Source organism: Photinus pyralis, unplaced genomic scaffold (genome assembly GCF_008802855.1).
Source record: "Photinus pyralis isolate 1611_PpyrPB1 unplaced genomic scaffold, Ppyr1.3 Ppyr1.4_LG2, whole genome shotgun sequence".
Classification (NCBI taxonomy): Eukaryota; Metazoa; Arthropoda; class Insecta; order Coleoptera; family Lampyridae; genus Photinus; species Photinus pyralis.
Genome location: NW_022170403.1, coordinates 48,097,375 through 48,119,624, shown reverse-complemented (window position 1 = coordinate 48,119,624; position 22,250 = coordinate 48,097,375). Strand labels below are relative to the sequence as shown.

At 35.6% G+C, this 22,250-nt stretch overlaps 4 protein-coding genes across 5 annotated transcripts; 2 read left to right on the top strand and 2 right to left on the bottom strand.

Moving 5' to 3' along the window:
- Nucleotides 1-1,366: 1,366 nt before the first annotated feature.
- Nucleotides 1,367-1,826, top strand: LOC116163622 (protein ILRUN-like; the record flags this gene model as incomplete). Its single annotated transcript, XM_031477646.1, is given in 2 exon segments — nt 1,367-1,515; nt 1,681-1,826. Coding segments are annotated over 2 exon segments (188 nt in total), but the record flags the coding sequence as incomplete, so codon positions are not given.
- Nucleotides 1,827-3,627: 1,801 nt separating this feature from the next.
- On the bottom strand, nt 3,628-6,732 carry LOC116164273 (venom allergen 5-like). Of its 2 annotated transcripts, XM_031478417.1 has the most exons (7): nt 6,714-6,732; nt 5,043-5,453; nt 4,739-4,991; nt 4,565-4,691; nt 4,450-4,517; nt 4,212-4,394; nt 3,628-4,151 (listed from the first exon to the last, which is right to left on the bottom strand). In XM_031478417.1, exons 2-7 carry the CDS (start codon nt 5,277-5,279, stop codon nt 3,991-3,993), a joined length of 1,029 nt encoding a protein of 342 aa, XP_031334277.1. In that variant the 5' UTR covers nt 5,280-5,453; nt 6,714-6,732; the 3' UTR covers nt 3,628-3,990. The 2 variants fall into 2 exon arrangements, with proteins under 2 accessions (XP_031334277.1, XP_031334276.1); XM_031478416.1 differs by lacking the exon at nt 6,714-6,732 and having other exon boundaries at nt 5,043-5,773.
- Nucleotides 6,733-7,312: 580 nt separating this feature from the next.
- On the top strand, nt 7,313-15,586 carry LOC116163603 (programmed cell death 6-interacting protein-like). Its single transcript, XM_031477619.1, has 16 exons — nt 7,313-7,672; nt 7,726-7,844; nt 7,894-8,021; nt 11,617-11,770; nt 11,824-11,948; nt 12,001-12,102; nt 12,152-12,374; nt 12,426-12,549; nt 13,308-13,488; nt 13,544-13,696; nt 14,259-14,417; nt 14,465-14,680; nt 14,727-14,876; nt 14,926-15,070; nt 15,123-15,317; nt 15,365-15,586. The coding sequence occupies exons 1-16, from the start codon at nt 7,467-7,469 to the stop codon at nt 15,511-15,513; spliced, it is 2,529 nt and encodes an 842-aa protein (XP_031333479.1). The 5' UTR covers nt 7,313-7,466; the 3' UTR covers nt 15,514-15,586.
- Nucleotides 15,587-19,932: 4,346 nt separating this feature from the next.
- LOC116164064 lies at nt 19,933-22,173 on the bottom strand. Its single transcript, XM_031478191.1, has 2 exons — nt 22,144-22,173; nt 19,933-21,186 (listed from the first exon to the last, which is right to left on the bottom strand). Exons 1-2 carry the CDS (start codon nt 22,171-22,173, stop codon nt 20,341-20,343), a joined length of 876 nt encoding a protein of 291 aa, XP_031334051.1. The 3' UTR covers nt 19,933-20,340.
- Nucleotides 22,174-22,250: the final 77 nt, after the last annotated feature.

Below are 22,250 nucleotides of genomic sequence, written 5' to 3'. Positions count from 1 at the left end.
ACCATGCTCAGAAAAGCCCCGGAAAATATGCGAACTAATTTTGAAATAATTCAGGCTGGCCAATAGAAAGTCTGCAAAACGACGCGATACATTCCGCGCCATAATTATTAATTATTCCGTTTTGACAGTTGACGCTTCACGTTAATTTAGTTTACACTTTTCCTGTTGTATTTGCTTTATTTTACGTTTTCCGTCTCCAGTTTTATACAAACTCGTCTTTTTCAAGACGCATATAGCTTGGATCTACGATCTGATAAGGTATGTAATTCCCTTAGTGTTTTTAAATTTTGCATCAGAATGTACGGTCTAAATTTCTAGCGCCCTCGGATACGCCCTGTCAGGGACTTTCTGAGCGTGGTGCCACTGTAGCACGTGTGGACTTATACAGGGTGGACATTTTGTCTGGAACGCTGATATATCTGCAAAACTACAATGTTTGCAAGTTTTGTATGCTATCCATAATTATAAAAAGTTTGCTACCAATCTAATTTCTTATAAGTGGCATACCTTTGCATGGTCAAGGGGGGCATACATTTTTTTAATGGCAACTATTTTTACTTTAATAACAAATTGACATGTGTTATTAAGATAACACTGTTTAACATTTGAATCGAATGGCATTTCAAATGAAACGATTGCTTCCGAAGCCTACCGTACTTAATAAACACCTGAACTTTACCCAAAGTACTAACGGTCGATGGAATAACTATTAATTAATAAACAAAGGCTAAAACTTTATAATTTTGCACAGAAAATAAACATAGACACATTTCAAAGGAAATTATGTAGTAATCGACCAAAAATCTAAATAAATGTGTGTGACGGAGTCTCCATGGCCTTCAGTCTTAAGAGATTAGTAAGTCCTTAAAAAATGATAGGTATAATATTGACGCTTAGGTCATATATTATGCTTCAAGTATACCTATCAATTATTTTAAGGTCTTACTAATCTCTTAAGGCTGAACAGTTGCAGAGACCCTTCACATGTATTAATTTTAAGATTAATTTCAAACATCTCATTGACAGCCTGTATCCATCTGTCTGCCATATCTTCTCTTGCCTTGGCATTGCTTCCGTTTTTTTTTGGTATGGAAATTTGAGTAAAAATTTCATAAAAAAGATTTTGAATTTATTTGGATGATGTGCTTACAGTATTGGAAGCAGTTACAGAGTTCTTTTTAAAAAATGTACCTTATGGTGTTTCTACTTTTGAGAATGTCTATTGCACCCCAAAAAATGACTCCTCTTGTTTAACTTAAATCTTCAATTGCGATTTAATTTAAATTGACTATTTTACAACTAATTATGAAAGCACTGGTATACACTTAACTAATTCACTCACTCAAGTATCTTATTTTTGTTACAGATCCTTTATGGGCGATTATAACAGTAGTCGAAGAAGGGACAATGGCTCTAACTCAACAACTATCTCATTTTAGTGACTTAGGTTCATCAAACTTAGGTACCGTTTCAATTAATCCATTTATTCAACCTAGAGCGAACGGGAATGTACAAGTAGGTATTAGAGTGATATCAGAATAAAAGTGGTGCAATCACATCGTATAAGTTGTGCTAGTAACCAAATGCAAGGGATTCTAGTGGATTCGTGATGTAATTGTACTAAGTTTATTCTAATATTGCTCTATCAAATGATGTGTAATGACAAGCTTTTTTTTAAAGGGGGGTTCGACTCCTGATCCAGATTCAGGAATGTGCTAGTCTAAAAACTCTGTGACCTTTAGTGCCAATGAACTTTAACACCATTGTTGTGATAGCACTTAATTGATTTTCTGTATTTTTAAATAAAATTTATATATTTTGTCTGAGGGTATGTTTCATATAATATTTATAACGGGTGAACTGAGTTTATGCATTTTTATTGGTTTTCTACTAACAATGACTTTTGTAGGCATTTATCGTTGATTGACCATACTACTAACAAAATTGATCTCAGTAAACTATAATTTGTTTGTCGTTAATTGTGAAATGTGCTTAATTTGTTTTATAATCGTCATTTAAAGTTACGACGATTGTGTTTTATCTTGAAGCTTGAATAATGTGTGGCTGTTTCAATAAAATCTTGAAAGAATGTAAGGCGAAACACTTATAACCTATTTACTCTCTATTCACGAAACTTTTTTCTTTTGCACTTCATATTTTTTAAGTTTACGAACAGAATGGCAAAAACCAATCACCAATGCTGATCACAAACCTTTATTATATTATTTATATTCTTTATAAATATTTATTAAATAGATGTTATCTAAAGGTAGTTTATTACATAACGATACACAGTTTCAATTGTTGAAATGACCAATAGCATAACTACTATTACATTATATTACACTAAACATTGTAAAAATTGTACATATAAATAATATTGATCAATGACGTGTCTGTATAAGTTTACTTTTATATTAGACTTATTAAGATAGTTTGAGAGAAAAAAAATTACTTTTATATAAGTTTATGTAATTCTGATTGAATAATAAATTAAAATAATCATTGTTAGTAATCTTAGTCAATTTGAAATTTATTTTCTATTTAGTACAGTGTAATGGTTAACCCAACGTTAGCACATTTCGTTACTTTTATACAGTGTGCGGGTGGTATCTGTGCTAGTCACAGCAAATTTTCTACATTCTTTCAGAATAGTTGTTGATCTTTCATTTATTGTTAAAAGATGCTTCAATTTCATTAAATTTTCAAACAATTGACGCGAATAGCTTTTGTACAAAACAACAGTTCGATTGTGTTCTTTATTTGCGTGTTGAAAGAATTATCTGTTTTTGTTACTAAAATTGAAAGAGCGGAACTTCCTACTGATTTTGCACTTTCTTCTCTCTTCTGCCTGTGATTACGGTTCCATTTCCGATTTCCGTTCCAATAAACCAAACTCTGCTTCAGAATTCGGTTCCGATATAACCACTTCCATTACATCCCTATTAATACAGGGTGTAGTATCTAAAACTTCTCGGATAATTTGTTTACCATAAAAATCACAACTTTGCCCCCATTTAACCTAAACTGCATCTTTCATCATTTCAGAGATCCCAATGATGAGCCACGAATTTGAAACACCCTGTAAGTACGTCCGTTGCCAATTTTTCGAGGTAACGACTTGACAGGTTTTGTTTGAGTTCTGGATATGTATATTAACCATATGGGAATGAAAAATAATGGCACGGATTTTTGAAAAAAAAATGTTGGGGCCCCGCAATGACATTTTTCAAAAATATCTTAGAATTTTTATAAAAGTATTGAGACCTGATTTTACAATGTACAACTAACTACGAGTAAAAATAAAAGGAGGAACCTTAATGACTGTTAAAAACATTTTTTACAAATATTTTTAGTTTTTAGCGTCATACACCTTTTATTTTCAAATAGGGACCCCCATTTTTTAAAAGATTTTTTCTTTGTTTACCTGATCGCTTAACAAGTTCAGTCCTTGCTTTCTTTTTAATTTTAATTTAAAAAATAAAAAAATTAATACCTACCTAAGTATGTTAAAATATCACTGTGCATCTGTACATAATGCAGTTTTTATCAATGTTAATTAATATTGAAACTAAAGGCGAACGTGACACATCTCACATCTGCACACAGGCTGCCGACAAAAAAGAAGGTCGTTGACAAATTAATGATGGTGACGGTGGTACCCTCTATATACGGGATAAGTTGTAAAATGCCATTCTTATTCTTACGTTTCGATTGAATACGGCGCTTTGTGTTTAGTGACTGGAAAATAAATGGATCATTATAGTAATGGGTGCCGAGAGTAGTAGAGGATGTTATTTCGTTCCCCTATGAGATCTATACCTTGCGTCTCGCCTTGCCTATTTTATAATTATATGTAATTTTTTAATAATTACAGAGTCGCAAAAAACAATGTCCAGTACGGATGTTTATGAATTCGATAGCCCTCTGGTATACAACAGTGTTTTTCTAATTCGGAAAAACGTTACTTTTTTCTATGATATATCACAATTATAAAAATGTCCAATACAGAAGAAATATGTACGCATAACTCCGTAAGGGTGGTTTCACTGATGAAGCTCCAGTATTATGATACTTCACCCTTGATTTAAGGCTTTGCTTCCGCACCATTATACCTGAGGCTGCTTTTTCCAGTTCTATCGCTATATCCACTACAAATATAACGACCAGTGAATATTTGGATCCTATATAAGTATATATATTTTTTTCACCTTCGCAAAGTGCGGGATACTCCAAAGTACAACTTGTTCCTTCAGGGCATGCAGTGCAGGCTGGTCCTTTTAAATAAACTGGTTGATTTGGAATATTTCCAGACGGCCCGTAATTACAGAAAAAGTGTTCTACGTAACTTACTTTGGAACCTATCGGAGTCTGAAAAGCTGCTCTGGCACAACCTTACCATACAGAAAACAGATTAATGAACACATTATTACTTATACAAAATCTTACCAATTTGATATGTGTCTGCCCACATCATTTGCGTATATTTGGTAAATAATGAACTATTTCCATCTGGTCTAAAACTTGGCAATTGAAATTCTTTTTCATATTTATAGATACATACAAATGAAAGGAGTCTACCTCAATGGCATTAAAGTACAAGACTTCATCGTACCACTCTTTAATGAAAGACAGTAAATCATTCGTAGCAAAGTTTCCCCGTACAATATTTTGACCCACCGGAAACCGGTCTACAATATGTAATTAAGGTACTAATAATTTAAATGCATTTGCAAACCTAGATCTCTACAAATATCATTGGAGTATATGCACTGACTAATCCATCGATCTGCTACCAGTGCCAGTTCTTCGCTCCATTGTAAGGCTCTCATATTGGAGGCACTGGGTTGAGGTCCCGGATTTCCACGCCTTTCTTGTCCGCTAGCCACGTAATTTCTGAGTGTATTGTGAGCGTCTAAAAGTGCGTCCCTCTCGGATTTTGTAAAGTGAATTTTAATATATCCCCGACATTTGCGGCCGACCTCATTTTGCTATAATTGGAGACCGCATGCAACTGGCATATTACTGCAACAGCAACCCACCTTATATTTGCAGAGTGTGTGCCAGCCGCATTGTTTCCCGATAGTTTCAGATTTTATAGTTATACAACATATTCGACAATAAGGATTTGGTGAAACGTCGCTGTTGTTGAAACTATCGAGCCAATTGATGGTATTTTTTTTGCTGAGGATACTTCTCAAGTCTCTGTATGGGATTGCGTCGCTTAAAATTATGTTAAGACATAAAATAAGTGCGGGCTGTAAAATGGTGTACAACATAGGTAATAAAAAAATGTGTCACTTGAGTGTCATAATTTAGTTATCCTGATTAGTCGATCTACCTACAGATCCATATCCATATATAACATGCTAGCCGTCGTCGTCGTCGTTCGTCTAGGTACCGCTCACTAGAGCGAAGTGGGGGCGCGCAGCTCGCGCATTTCCCTGCCTATACTATACTCAACTCACCTTAGATCATTGTTTATATGATCTAAGATACTCACACAGAGCGCGCTGCACCGGACCGACGCGTAGCAACAATGGTTGTAGCATTGAATTGTTGTAGCTACCACGCGACCGACCCGGGTTCGATTCCCGACCGATGCAGAATTTGTGTAATTTTTTATATTACGTTTCTGGCTCCTTCACTTTCTTATTTATGAACCAATTTACCAATCATGATGAAATTTTACCAGTAGCACCTTTCAATGAAGCCAAATCAATTGTTTAATGAATTAAACATGTGAAAACCAACGTGCGCGTATTCGCAGAAGTAACTCTTATTTGTGGACCGATCTTAGTGAATTTAACAGTAGCACCTTTCAATAAAGGCAAACCGATTAATTATATGTGTTAGGCGCAAAGACCGAAAACGGCCATTGAGCGAAAAAAACGGCCACAACGCGTTTTGGGTGATTTCACTTGACCACGAAGCGTTCTTGACGTTTTTTTCGGCTTGTGGGCGTTTAAAAACAGCCACCTCGCGTTCTGAATAATCTAACTGTACCATTACGCGAATTCGTGTTGCGGCTCTTAACTGTTTTCAACCACAACGCGTTCTAAAAATACCAAATATCAGTAGAACCCATTGTGACTAGTTTTTCCAATAGCTACGACGTGATTATTAAACATTCTGGGTAGTTTTTGTGAAACGGGAGGAAACTTTATTAGCTTAGGAACCACAACTTACAGAGAGCTACATACGATTTTTTGATACTATCTCTTCCTTGCGTAAGTGTTCTTTATTTATTTTTGCAAGAGCTGTTGGAGTGGCATTTTGAGTTACATTTCACGTCTTTGGATTTGCACTTGCACTTTTTGTCGCTGCAGCATCGCTTGCAATTGCAGCTGACAAACCCCTGTGTGCTTCCCGACGATTTCCCACAATGGGTTCTGAATATTTACTATTTTTTAGAACGTGATGTGGACGTTGTGGTTGAAAACAGTTAACAGCCACAACGCGAATTCTCGTAATGGTACAGTTAGATTGTTCAGAACGCGTAGTGGCTATTTTGAAACGCCCACAAAGCGAAAAAAACCTAATGAACGCTACGTGGTCAATTGGCATTACCCAAAACGCGTTGTGGCGGTTTTTTTCGCTCAATGGCCGTTTTCGGTCTTTGCGCCTAACATATGTACTAAACACGTGAAAAGCTGCTATTATTATTATATTATTATTTTATTATTATTACGTCTATTCTTTTGTTTGCATACCTACATTAGCACAAATGCACTTGTTCTAACAGCAAGCGTAATCTGCTTGTATAAAATTATAAAATGTTAAAAATGTCAATACATTTTTTAAGCGGCTGGTGTTTATTGTCCTTATTATAGGTACACTAAATGGGGGTTTACAGTATAGTTGAATTCCCCGTAGTTCTAATTTAATAAGCGTTTTCCTACCTGAAACCATAAAACATTTTTTTGGACAGTAAATTATTTAAAAATAGAGGCTGATTAGCAAAAAAATAATGAACATGTGCGGTTTTAAGGGTTTATTCAAAACGATATGAATAATGATTGTGGCGGGCTCTGTGACGTATATCTCAAAGAAAGGTTTTCCAGCTTACATCATACATTATGATCTAAGGTTCCAGACCTGTGTATACCACCGTGGTAAAAACTAAAGTGGTTTGTTTTGAAACAAGGACGTTAGGCACTTTTAACGTTCTTGTTTTGAAATAAAAGCCTTGTATATAGTAACCAACGAAAAAAGGTGACTTTTCTGTTAGATCTGGCATCGTAGCACATTGAAATTGTCCCTACCCTACCGCAATGCAGTCACGTCCGGGTTTCTTCGCAATGTATTCGTAGACAGTTCGTACTTTGACCATTGTCCTTGACGGTTAATCATCCTAAATAAAAGAAAGATTTAGATTGGTTGGAGGTGATATCACCTCTTCAAAATACCACTGTAATAAATAATTGGTGTCCAGAATTCCTTTGTGAATTCCTCAATACCTAAAAATGGCAGATTTATTATCGGTGCCCTTAAAGAAACCGTCAGAAGTTGATATTGTGAACCCCTTGAAGAATCTAATTCAGTCCAGGTACAGCACTGCGGACCAACCCGAAGACTATTCTGAACAAATCAACGAGTTTTCCAAGTTACGGAATAATGCTATCTGGCGAGCATTTGAGAAGTACGAAAGTTCGTTGGAAGTCATTTACAGGTCCGTCTTGTTACTCGTTTGTTCTTGTATCGTTAACGAAATTTGTATTGCAGCTACTATGATCAACTTGTTTCTTTGGAAACGAAAGTACCCGCACAAGAAGTCCAAATACCCTTCAAGTGGAAGGATGCTTTCGATAAAGGGTCCATTTTTGGTGGTCGAATAAGTTTAAGTAAGTTGAAGGTATCAGGATTAACCCAAGTTAGTGTCGATTTTTTTAGCAATTTCATCTTTGGCATACGAAAAAATGTGCATCCTCTTTAACATTGCAGCGCTACAGAGTTCAGTGGCTGCAACACAAAGTGTTGAGAATGATGAAAGCTTGAAACTGGCCGCTAAACTGTTGCAGGTAATTCCACAAAAGATTTTTGTAATGTGTTCACTTAAGAGTCGCATTAAAGATTTAAATGTTATGTAGGAAGCAATTTAAACAATTGCTCTTCTGATGCAGCATATTTATCTACTACTGACTTACTTTCCTTTATGTTATGCTACTTCGACTTTTATAATAATGTAGTTTAAAAAATATTTTTTCTTCAAACGTCATATAATATTGACATTACGTAGCCCAGCACTGAGTTAAAGTTTGACTTTTTAGAACAATCGAACAAGCGGCAGTGAAGTATTTTAGTGCCTAGGCATTAAAACCCTTCAGTGCCAGTGTCACATTGTTTTGCTTTGACAATTTGATGTTATTTACATTAGGTTCTTCGTTCACCTAGCAAGTGCGTTGATCTTTCCTTCTAATTTTAACAGAAATAAAAATATAGTCGATCAAAGAAGCTATTTATTTATTTAAATAATAGTTAATGTTGAAAGTGCTGTTAGTCATATTACCATTATTGAAATTAAACTCTGAGCTCGTTCCTGCAGCATCCAAGTTTTGAAGAGTCAAGTTTTGTTTAGCTCGTCTTATTTCTAATGAATGAATGAAGTATTTTCAAAAACTGGATTGGTTTTTACTTCAAATGGAGGAGTAGTTGAAGTCACTTCTTATGGCTCGTCAGTATTTTGCTGGAACACTGACTCGCCATAAAAAGTAACACTTTAGCTCCTCATAATGTAATATACTATTATCACTAACTCACGAACACGAAAAATACAAACTGGGTGTTATTTGGTTCGTTTTTTTCTGCTATAGGTTATTTTAGAGCCCTTTTCCTCGACCTTTTCTTGCTGCTAGAGCTGATTTTGTGAGTTTTGTAAAATGTAGATCAACAAACTTTTACTTGCATGACTATTTTTTGATTTTTCGGTTCTTCAAATAACATGTGGATAATGACAAGGCTTGGCACTATTGGAATACTTGCATGTGATGTGTGTTAAAGGTCTGTTTAGAGTTTGCAAGCTTTATTGTGGTAAATAAAAATTGCAGCAATATTTATTGCACACATGCGCGCAAGTGTACTTTTCGATCAACTGTTGCAATTTTTATTGCGTTGCTAGAAGTAGATCCGGAGCGATTTTTATTGCATTGCAATTGCAATTCTGGTGACTATTTTAGGGGAATTTTTAATGCCAACATCTAGAATTATGGCACCAACGATGTGAAGTGTGCAGATATTTTGATATCTCTGTTGTTCATCTTGATTGAAATGCACAATAAATAGATAAGTGAAGAACAAGTTAAATGCAAATGATAAATCGAAGATATTTTGTACACACTTATTTAAAGTTATAGGGTTGGTACTATGCAATGAAAATTGCAGACTGTAAACACTTGCTATTTGTTGCAGCAATAAATATTGCCGTAATTTTTATTGCCTGCAATAAAACTTGCAAACTCTAAACAGGCCTTTAGAAATACATACATTTTGTATTTCAAATACAATTTTTTTAGTATTTCATAGTAGTGATTTTTAAGTGCTAGTTGAGCGAGTTGTTCAACAGACATTTTTGTAACGTTCGTGAAGCGCTTCGTCTGGTGAACGCACCCACTGTGAAACATATAGATAGCAGTAACTGCTACTATACAAAATCGTCATGCATATGAAAAAACTAAACATTTCTCATCTCAAACTATAAGAAGCTACGAAAATTAAGAATCATAAATAAACCATTTTTTTATTACTGGTTAAGAGTCTTCTGTACCCACTGCACCCAATGTAAATTTCCATAAGAGCGCCCGCCATAAAAACTCTAGTTGTTTTTCAAAAAACCATTTTTTTAAGAACTATTTTATAAATTTAGACCTTTATCTACAAAATGTTCGGACTATTTTTTTTAAAAAGTTTATAGCAACTGAATACCGATTGTTTAAAGATTAGATGTTTCGCACCGATTATTGCGCTAATCTGTTTTATTTTTTTACTCTCGATTAAGACGATTTATGGAAAAAGTAAACCGACAGTTTTTTAGATAAGTTACTTCTAAACATGACCCCAAAAAATTAAATCATAATTTTTGTAAATAATGTCTGTATCTTGGCGGGCGATAAATCAACAATTTGAGTGTAACAAGTGCAGCCGCTGCCCAGTGTCGGTGGGAACTAACTAAGGACCAAGACAGGAGTTGACAAAGCAAGAAATTCATCTTATCTCTTGCAGCTATAATCATCTATACACTATAATGTAAAAAAGTTGCGCTTAGGTAAAGAAGACTCTTAACAACATAACTCAATGATCAAGGTCGCGTTTTACGCTTTTGCGCAGAAATTGGCGCAGTTCTTGTATGAACAAACACAAATTCTTGTACCACTTCCTCAAGAAATAGAAATGTGTTAGTAAAGAATGAACGAGGAATGAAACTACTGTTATATAATATATTTGTAATCATTAAATACAGGGCTACTCAAAACTATAAAAATATGCAAGGTGTCCCATTAGATTAAAGAATTTGAAAAAGTATTTTGTTGGGCACTCCCTTTATGTTGAATTGAATTAGTTAGGTATTACATTTTTAGTCGGTGCAGATAAAGTATTAAAATTTTTCTTATACAGGGTGGTGCCTAGCGCAACGCAGCATTGGGATTTCAATGGTAATTTCTTTATAGTCAATTACTAGCTCCCCTAATTATTTTAGAGCAAAACTCTAAATACGTTTTTTTTAGAGAAAAAAATCTGCATCTGTTCATACTTTTAGTTGTAATTTTCCATTTTTCAAAACCTCATGTCCTCTAAGTTTTTGAGCGGATCCTTATTAAACACCTATAGGCCGGAGCTTAAAAAACATTGGTCACATGGACCAGATCATGGTGGTTTGGTCGCCATATTTAAAAATGGCCGCCACGTTGCTAGATTTTTGTTTAAGAATATTTTCCCACACAATGGCTCGATTTTAATTTGTTAAAGAAAGTTTCACTGATTACTTCCCACGGTTTTTGCATTGGTCCAAAACACTACCTTTACATTTACAAAAGTCACAACACATTAGTTCCAATCTTCTGCAGGGACATACTTTTTCTCTGAAGCATAGTCTGGCAATTAAATGGCTTAGACAAATCTTCAGGGTCCTTTGGATAATTTGTCTCTTGTAGAATTAAAATACAGCGGTTTTCGATGTAAACCATAGTCCAACGGATTAAGTTTTTTTTACACAGTTTAATCATCCTTACATTTTTCCTACTATATTTACAATTTTTAAGTGTCATTAACGTGACTTTGATTCAGATATATGAATTTGTTATTTATCAGAAAGTAAATAAGGTCTTCAAGGAGTTGCCAAGTAATTTTGTAATTGTATAACTTTCATCTTTGTGCATTGTACTTGCTATAATAATTATTTTTAAAAGATATGATAATACAATATAGTTTTTTTTTACCGTTTTATATAGCTTTATGTTTATTTTAGAAGTATAAAATGGCACATTATTATTATTATTATTATTATTATTATTAACGAACTGGGAAGTATATTTTCCAAAAACTTCTGTACATTATGTGGAATATAAATTAAGTAAACAAACTTAACTACTTCTAATATTTTAATTTATGAAATTGTTTTAGCAAGCTGCAGGCATTTTTTCCCATTTGAAATCTACAGTAATGTTATCGATTCAACAAGATCCGACACCAGATTTAAATCCCGATACTCTTGGAGCATTGTCGGCGTTAATGTTAGCTCAGGCCCAAGAAATATTTGTCCTGAAAGCTATTCACGGTAAGAATCCCCCTCATTAAATATCCGATACTGAATTGAAATAATCTCCTCAGATGAAATGAAGGATCAAATTGTTGCGAAATTATCGTCGCAGTGTGAAGACTTATATAGTGAATGTTTGAAAATGTTTCAACGTGAAAATTTAAAGCAACTTTGGGATCGCGACTGGATAGCCACTGTATGTGTTTTGCAATAATGCGAAAGCGACTGCCATTGACACTATGTTTCAGATTGCAGGGAAGCAGGCGGGTTATCATGCTATAGCCGAGTATTATCAAAGTCTCGTATGTAAGAGCAACAAGATTATTGGGGAACAGATCACTCGACTTGAGGTAAAGTAGTTACCTACTCAATTTTAGCATCATTTACACATTGTTTTAGAGCGCCATGGAACTTTTCAAAGCTGCACAAACCAGATCTGGAAAGGCAGCTATGTTCCAAGATTTTGCCAACAAAGCACAAAGAAATTTAAACGAAGCAAAAAAAGACAATGACTTTATTTACCACGAAAGAATACCCGATATCAAATCTGTTGCTGCTATTGGGAAAGCACAACTTGCTAAGATCGTACCCTTGGGTTATCCTTTAAGCCAAAATTTCCAAGGTAAATATTTTTCTGTCAACGTTAATCTGCTCATGTTGTGCCTTCTTTTAGATTTGTTCAGTGAACTTGTGCCTGTCGTTGTCCATCAAGCAATGGCAGCTTATGAGCTTCGGAAGAATGAAATTCAAAATGGGGAAATATCAAAATTACGTGATTCTACACAATTTTTGAATAGGTATGCTTTACTAGTATATAATTTAAATGAGTATTGCTCACAAACAAATCTTATCTTTTCCCCAAACTATAATGCACCATAAATATGGCTATTTAGGAATACAGTTTGCTTTCAATTTTAATGATTTTCTTGAACATTCCCGCATATTGGTAGTGTAATATTTATTAGTGATGTTGATTTCTTAATTTCATTTACGTACTAAATCGCTTGCTAAGGACTTTTGGTTTTATCGCCGCTTATCAGTGGTGATCTACATGCAGATTTTAGCCTATGCTTATCCACTTTTGAGCAGTAGGAAGTTTTTTTGTTGCTCAGTGAAATACTGTAGCCAACAATTTCGTAATTACAAATATGTTTAGTATAATAAATAGTTAAGTATTTGAGGTAAATACACATTTTTACGTAGGTAAAGTCAAGTGGACAGTGATTAGCACTTGTTCGAGCACTTGTTCTTATTTGGGATTTAAATAATCAAAGTATAGCTTGAAACAGACAGATTGTTATTATTTTTAGCTGCAGCGCATTCAATTGTTTATGTTAGTAAGGAGGTAAGTGGAGTTTGGAGATAATTTTTTTGTTGCCCATAATTGAATCATGTCTAGGCCAGGTGACAATGTGGTGGTTTTAAGTGTACATTGAGGTTGAGTGTGATTAATTTAGCATTTTACTTGTGTTGTCCTTCTGAGAATTGTCTCGTGTGAGGTGTTCGCATATGACCTTTTAACAAATCTATTATCTGAAACTGTAAAATTTTTTAGCGTATTGGCATCATTAAATTTACCAGCAGCAATTGAAGTTACCCAAGGAGGAAATTCGTTGCCCCCTTCAATTTTGGAAAAATCCGAGGCAGTTCGCCAGTTGGGCGGCCTTACCCATTTAAACTCTCTAATCACCGAATTACCAGAATTGCTAAAAAGAAATCAAGATATTCTGGATGAGGTAAGGTCGTTTTGCCTCACACCAAATGGGAAGGGTGATCCTTTCGCAATTACAGGCAGACCGTATGTTAAATGAGGAAAAACAGTCGGACGATTCTTTGAGAGCACAATTTAAGGAGCGATGGACTAGGACTCCTTCTGATAAACTTACGGAAATGTTTCGCTCAAATGCTGCCAAATATCGCCAAATTATCAACAATGCAATTCAGGTTTGTATGATCCTCTTATGGAATATTAATTGGGTAATTTATTAATGTAAATGTATTCCATTTTGTTTTCTCTGCTTACTGATAAGAATAACTTATGAATGTATGACGAATTTTAAATTTAATATCCTATACAGTATACAGGGTATCTCTACTAATATTTACTTAAGGCCATTTGCATCGGCAAATTTGAAGACAAAAACTTAGTTGAGTTCTTAATGGTAGAAACATTTTTAATCAATAATTCCAATTCCGCGCGCTTACCTTTGAAATTGAATGAGTAATGCAAAAATAATTTGGTAGAAAAAAAAACCCATTGGATTATCCTTTTTTCAATTAAAAATAGGGCATGTTTTTATTGGAAAAAGTGTTGTTTTATTAAATCTTAGTGGTTCGAAAAATATACACTACTTTTCTGTTTTTCTTCAATGTTTAACAACACCTCTATAATTAATTTGTCATATAGAACCACCCTTTTAAATATTCGTATACCTTGTATGCTACCCTCTTGATGCTAGTTCATAGTAGGCATAGTAGCATATATTATTATTTTTGGTATTTTCAGGCTGATAAAACTGTTAGAGAGAAATTTGAAAGTCACAGAATGGGGATGGAATTGCTCAGCAAGTCACCAGGCGAACTTCAGTCAGCAGTTCCGGCGGGTCCAGGTGGATCAGTTTCGAATTCATCAGCGGTGCAAACCCTACGTCAGCTGATGGAAGAGGTCTGTTTTGAATTTGCTAAGAACTTTATTGTTTACTGGGTAAATAGGTGGAAACGGTTAAGGCTGAAAGGGATGTTATCGAAACTGAGCTTAAAAGTGCAACTGTGGATATGAAGGAGCAGTTTTTGTCGTCACTGTCAAATGATGGAGGTATCAATGAACCGGCGCTATCTATGGAAAGCATCGGTCGATCATTTGGTCCGCTGCAAAAGCAGGTGAAAGAGAGCATAGATAAACAGGAGGACTTAATTGCGAGGATACAGGTTAGATTCATGATGGCGAAAGTGAGATTACTAATTGAAATTGTAGTCTGCACATCAGCAATTTTCCCAAGAGACTGGAACAAGCGCAGGTGGTAGGGACAGTATGATGTGTCACTTAGCTGCAGCACACGACGCGTTTCGTGATTTGCAAAGCAATTTAAAAGAGGGCGCTCAATTTTACAATGATCTAACTCAGGTAATAAGACAGGGGAAATAATGTGCACAGTCCTAAGTTTGCATTTCAGCTGTTAGTGGTGTTCCAAAACAAAATTTCAGATTATTGTTTTGCTCGTAAAACCGAAAAGGAAGAACTAATGAAGGACTTAACTCAGGAATGCAGTCGCCAAACAACACCATTGCCTCCACCATCTCAACCATCTTTCCATAATGGTGAGTAGAATGTATGCTCTAAAAACTTGACATTGTTGCTGTACATTTAAAGAAGTCAAGAAAACTGAACCATCTCCAACTTCACCAACATCGGCTCCACCAGTGCAAACTTCGTCCAATTTACCGTACCCGGTGTATGTGCAGGGTATGCCAGTACCTTTTGCACCCGGTTCGGCTCCCTATACCGCATACGCCCCACCACCTATGCCGCAAAGCTACAATCCGTATGGCGGGGGATACCAACAAGGTATGTGTATTGCTAAGTGAACGAATTCTAAAACTTTTAAATGGCAGCGCCATACAATTACGCTGGAGGATATCCTCCTCAACAAGGCTATCCCGGAGGTTATCCACAACAAGGCAATTATCCACAAGGAAATTATCCTCAACAATCGTATCCACCTGGAACTTATCCTCAGCAACAACATCCTCGGGGTTGGTAACTTCGCACTGATTAATGGGTTTCCCCCAATATATTTTTATTTTATTATTTTTCATTAAATATGTCTATTCGTATATTTTTTTAAAATCGAAAGTGTAGGCAAATAGACCTAATACAACATGTTGAGTAAGTATTAAGCAATTAACCACTGTCTAAGTGCTATGCCACATTGTACTGCTGAAACATTTTGTCCAAATGATACGGTAAAGCTTCGATAGTGAAGTTATTTTGTGCCTCAGATTCTAGTTGCTTATATAATAAATCTTTTATTGTTAGTGTTATTTTATTTATTTACTTATAATTGTTTTATCTTCTAACTTCCATCAATATAAATTCCCTTCGTGCTAGGTTTGTTGGCCATTGCCATAGTTATCTTTGGTAAAATAATTAATTTTGAACAAACCATCATCAAATGGTTGGTTAGTTTAGACTTTTAAGAGTAACGTCCAAACAGAGCTGGGCAGTATTCGATATTGTAAATACTTTTTAGTATTCAAATCCTTTAAAGTATTCAAATACTTTGTAATTAAAAACTTTTATGGAAGCAGTATTTGTATTTGTAACTCAAGTACTTTCACAAATATTTAGTATTCGAATACTTCGCAAAGTATTTGGATACTTCGTAAAGTATTCGAATACTTCGCAAGGTATTTGAATACTTTGAGAAGTATTCAAATACTTCGCATAGTATTTGAATACTTAACCTCGACTGCACCAAAATTTCTTGGGAAAACACTTTTTCTTTTTAATTTTGGTGCGTAGAATCCAAAACAATTCGTACTTTTTCGATCAGACTTCTCAATCAAAAGTTATAGACTAGAAACCAATTTCGAAAGAAAATTGAAAGGGCTGTAACTTTTGAACTAGTAGCCCAATCTTGGAACTGTTTGAAATTATGGATTCTACAGGCCACATTCTATAAGAAATTTTTTTTTCCGGGTCGATCTGAGACAATTTTTTTTAGGGCTCAAAAAAAGGCAGTGTATAACCTTCCTTTTTTACCAAAAATCGACTGCACCAAAATTTCTCGGGAAAACACTTTTTCTTATTAATTTTGGTGCATAGAATCCAAAACAATTCGTACTTTTTCGATCAGACTTCTCAATCAAAAGTTATAGACTAGAAACCAATTTCGAAAGAAAATTCAAATGGCTGTATTTGAGAACAATTTAGAAATGTTTAGGGAAAGATTCCATTGTCACAAAATCAAATAGAAAAATCCGATACAACTGAAACCGAACGATCCTGGAGTGAAACTTTTTGACTCGATAGTCTACGTAACTTAAAAAGAATAGGGACCTTTCTTATATCCTTAAGACCATGTGTACCAATTTTCAAAGCGATCGCAGGTTTCTAAACAAACTATCATGCACACGGACAAACGGATGGTCAAAAAAGGATCTGTTCCAAAATCGCTAGGATTAATTTCAGAAAGGCGTACGACGCGTACGTATCATGTGCACGACGCTTTGAAAACTGGTACACGTATTCTTAAGGATATAACTGGTGTAAGAAAGGTCCTGGTAGGTACCTCCTAGATAATAATATAATAATAATAATACGCTTTTACTCCCCTTAAATTTGTATATAACAATAGAAATATAAAAAAAGCTAACCCCATACAAAGTACGAGTATAACTTGATTTTTTAAGTATAGTATTAAGACTTCTACTTTCAAAGTATTCGAATACCTTTGATAGTATTAGAATACTTTTGAAAGTATTCGAATACCTTTGAAAGTATTCGAATATATTCTAAAGTATTTGAATAGGTAGGTACTTATTTTTTAAAGTAGGTATTTGAATACTTTTCAATGTATCTGTATTTAGTATTCGCGTGTGCTGGACGTAAAAGTATTTAGTATTCAAATACCTTTGATTTGTGTAAAGTATTTACTATTTAGTATTCAAATACTTTTTGAAAGTACTCTGCCCAGCTCTGCGTCCAAAGGAACCTGCAATCAGCTTAAGACAAGTGCACATAAAATATGAGGACTAATAATAGACGCAACATAAAATAACTATGTGAGTGGCACTTTTTCCTCTCTCCAGCTAGTTCAAAGTCCCCAATGACCCAATGATATGGCTGGATTTTGGCGATGTGGTTGGAAGCACTTCCATCGTCAAAATGAGTTAGTAAGATGAACTTTTCAAAGACAATCTAGTTTCTGGGAAAGAGCTAGCCCGGTTACAGGTAAACACACTTAACACTCAAAGCCATGTAATGAAACCGTAGTTTCGATAATCAGTCTCACGTCCCAGCTAATGCCAGATGAAATTAAAGAATTAGTAATGAGGTCAATTGCAAGAAAATAGTAGCCAAGCAGAGCTGGGTAGGTACTGCTCGCGAGCGTTTCGCTCGAAAAGCGCGCCAAGCAAAAAAGCGCACTTTTCGGAGCGGCCGCCTGGCGTTCGAGACCGTTTAGGTACTTAAAGTGCTCGGCGCTCGAGCGCTTTTTTCTGCCCGTGGGCGTTTTTTTCGCTCATGGGTGTTTTTTTGGCTCGTGAGCGCTGTTAACTGCCCTAAAACGCTGAATGGTTACGCGCCGCTCGCGAGCGTTTTTTCCGCTTCCGAGCGGTTTTTTCTTCGCTCGCGGGCTCTTTTTTCGCTCGCGACCTCTTTTCCTGCTCGCGAGCGCTTTTTCCACTCCTGAGCGTTTTTTTCGCTCGTTAGCACTTTTAACCGCCCTCAAGCGCTGAAGGATTAAGCGCCACTCGCGACCGCACTGAATAACAAATATCCTCGAAATCGTTTTTGGGCTGTAAAATTTTCGCCCCTATTTACGTAGTTGAAAAAAATAGCGACCATTCTTATATCCTTAAAAACATGTGTACCAAAGCGATCGGACGTTTCTAAACAAAGTTATCGTGCACACGGATAGACAGACGGGCAGACAGACAACAACAATGTAAAATTATAAGCAATCGTTAAAAATTTTCAATAGGTACTTTCTAAACTTTGTAAACATTATTAGTACTTTTAGTCCTAGAATCTTCACAATCTACAGGATTGTCAGGCCACTGTAATTTTTGATTGAGGATCACTGCTATTGCAGCTAGTTAACGAGCTCTGATTGGTGCAGGATTGACGCACTTCATTTTATTTTTCCTTGAGACTTTCCAATCTTGAAAAATTCAATTACGGTTAAATTGCAAAATGTTTTAAGCATTATTTTTGGTGATTAATTGAATTTGGGGTAATCTCGAATTGTTTTGGTTCGAGATACACTTTTTCGTTCATGTTGCAGACATAATTTAAGTTGAAATTGGATGCGTGAAATATACATGCTCGTGCCCTCGCCCCTCGACCGTCCCTTAAAAAGAACATTGCTATCATATTACGTATTTTTAATGACTGAAACACTGTTTGCCTGTACGTTATACTTACATTGCAAGGGTCTAACATTCCATGTTTCCTCTAAATACTCCGATTTTACGATTTAGTGTAAATTGGGGTTGTAATTCTGGAAAAATAGTCTACTTAGAGAAGAGCCATTAGAAGAAGGGTAAATCTTTATCCAACTGTGAGGTTTGGACGCTAAAATGGAAGAATCTCCTGAAGGACCCACCTGATTGTCGGTTATAAGCTGCCTTGTGCTGTGTTGATGAGGACAAAGGTTGTATCCGCAAGTGACTAGTGAATGCATCCTATTTTTCTCGCAAAAGGGGAAAATTGCGGAAAAGTAGTGAAATAAGTAGTAGGCACTGTTCTCTTCATTTTTAATTGTTTTCTTCCGATGTATGAAATCAAAACAATTTTCAACATAAAAAATCCTGCGTCCTGTCTATAAAACCCAGGTTTGAGGAGTATTACACGCTGATTTGCTCTCTCATCTTTAGACTCAAGTAATAGAAACAAATAGGATTCACACCCCTAACAAATCAAAAGCCGAAAAAGTGCAGTGTAGAGTACACTGTTCCGATGGTTGAGAACTTAATGCTACCTATGAAATTAGCATTACTTTATTAGTAATTCTGATTTATTTAATTTCGGACCCCTAACACACTTTTCCTCTTTGACAGCGATACTGACGCCAGCTGAAACTTTCCAGTATAATTTTCAATTATCCCCATTTCAAAATCCTGCGTCCTGTCTATAAAACCCAGGTTTGAGGAGTATTACACGCTGATTTGCTCTCTCATCTTTAGACTCAAGTAATAGAAACAAATAGGATTCACACCCCTAACAAATCAAAAGCCGAAAAAGTGCAGTGTAGAGTACACTGTTCCGATGGTTGAGAACTTAATGCTACCTATGAAATTAGCATTACTTTATTAGTAATTCTGATTTATTTAATTTCGGACCCCTAACACACTTTTCCTCTTTGACAGCGATACTGACGCCAGCTGAAACTTTCCAGTATAATTTTCAATTATCCCCATTTCACTATAGTATAACTGAAAACTACGAACAAATTGGAAAATTTAAACGCACATTTAATGTCGCACATTGTAATATCGAAATTTTGTACCGAAGCAATATTACAAAATGCAAAATGTTCCCTCTTAATTATATTACATTGCCATTAAATAAATTAATCACTACCTATATTACAGTACAAAAGTTACGTATATGGGAGAAAATAAATCTTGATATAATGGTACACAATCACCCTTAGAGTAGAGACATTAGTAAAATCACATTAGTTAAAGATGCAAATTGAAATAGTATATAGAAGGACCTTTCCAAGGAACTTTTCTATTATAATATAGTATACACATTTTTGGCAGTTTTTTAAATCAGTACTTCAAAATAGTTTACTAAAGAGATTATTTACAAAAGTGGAAATACTGGAAAGAGGCTTAATTCGCTATACAACTATTACTAACTATGGCAGTAACCTGGGATTAAATCTTCCCATGTGTAGTAGGAGACCTGTAGGATTATGTCGGACAAAGTATAGGAACGGTCTGTCGAATCTCAACCTGGGCGCGTCGGGTAATCTGGCTTGTCTGGGTCGAAACTGTAAAGGCAACGATAGGTAGGATGGATTGTAAAGTGGATCGTGGAAAGCTCTTTGGTAGTCTCTGGGTTCATCTGCCAAATCACTGTTTTCGTAGTTACCGAATTGGGGAATTTTTCTCACTCTACGGAATGAGCGGTTAGTAGTGGCCGGGTATATCTCCGAATGGTGCGTTTCGTCAATTTTATTTTCCCCACACGTGGCAAAAGTGTTCACTTGGATTATGTCTGATAAATACAGCTCATGAGCGACTCCATTTAGACCTTTAAGATCCGCCGTGTGGGCGTTGAAAAGGTCTCGTAAGCCCATCCGTTGTAGAGCTGCCGTAGCGTTGATAACGGATTTGTGAGAAAATCGAGGAATTTGCACTTCTAGCCCAGGGCGTGGTATCAGAGATCGTAGCAAGCGCGCCCAGGTGTTCTGTTTGAACGCACTTTCGATCAAACGCGTCTCCAAACGCGCCAGGCCGTCTCCAGGCGCGGCGATACCTTGCTGTCCGGGTATAACAAATATCGTACTGATCGTTTGATCTTTCCTCCCAATTGCTACCGCTGTCGCATCTAATCCAGGTTCATAACCAGCTAAAAATCCAGCCCTCCACACAACTGCAGGGATTGGTACTAATTTTCTTTGCCTTTGCCGTATTGATGGTAGAACTACGAAATGCAGTTCGCCATCTCGACCGTTAACCGATGCCTCTGAACAGTCCGTCTGAAAACATAAAACGGATTGATTTCAAGTTACAAAGTTAAAAATGTTACAATTGATGGACAAATTATTAGGAAAGGAACAGGTCTTATTTACGCAAATCCTGAATATAATGAACCCGCACCTTTTTTTAAGCCAAGGGCTAAATAAAAAAAACAAAAACTAGGACAGTAGGACCCCCTGTAAAACTGGAAGTCATAAACGCAAATGCTTTAGTTTAGTTGAACCGTACTCATTGAATAACCTTCATGTAAAATATTCCATTTCCATTAGTTTCAGATGTAAAATAATCGATTCAGCTCGTCATTGGACACACGGTATGACCCTTTTAGTCTTCGAGAGCAATACCATTTGCAAAAGGAGATCAGAGGAGATCAAAAAATGCCATGCATTTCTATAGCAGTTTTTAGTCAAAGTTTTGGATTTAACTGAAATCTTTATTTAATTGTTAGATTTTTTTGGTTCTTCATCTTGCAATAACTTCTCTGAAAATAGTTTAGGAAACCGTTCTGAAGATTCTTACAATTTTGAAATGTGCATGATTTGCATCCTCCTGAAATCTTGAACTTTTTCAGTCGTTTGAAATCTCTTTGGAGTAATTTGGCAAAACGTTCGACCAATTTCTAAGATTTTCTTGAATCTTTCTTTAGATATCTTCTGAATTGTTTTTTAAAATCCTTTTTCGGTACCTTTTTCCTGAAAATTTAAAGTTTTCTTTTTGAGTTTTACGCGCTACAGTTATTAACTCTCTTGCTAACATTTTCTAATGACAGTACTCAAGTCAAAAGTAACTCAAAACGGGACAGATTGAAATGCGAGCAGGGGTAGATATTATTTGTTGTACAACACCCATAAGGAAGCCTTCAGTTTTCGGTATTCCCTTGGAATCCGAATCCTAATATTTTTTATACAGTCTTCATGGAATCCTGAAATTTTCGGAATATTTTAATAGCATTCTACCTCGGAACCTTTCTGCAATCTTTCATACATATTTGAATTTAATATGTATCGTTGCTTCATTTTTTAGCAAATCTTTGTAACTATCGTAGGGATGGAGTAGCCCAGTC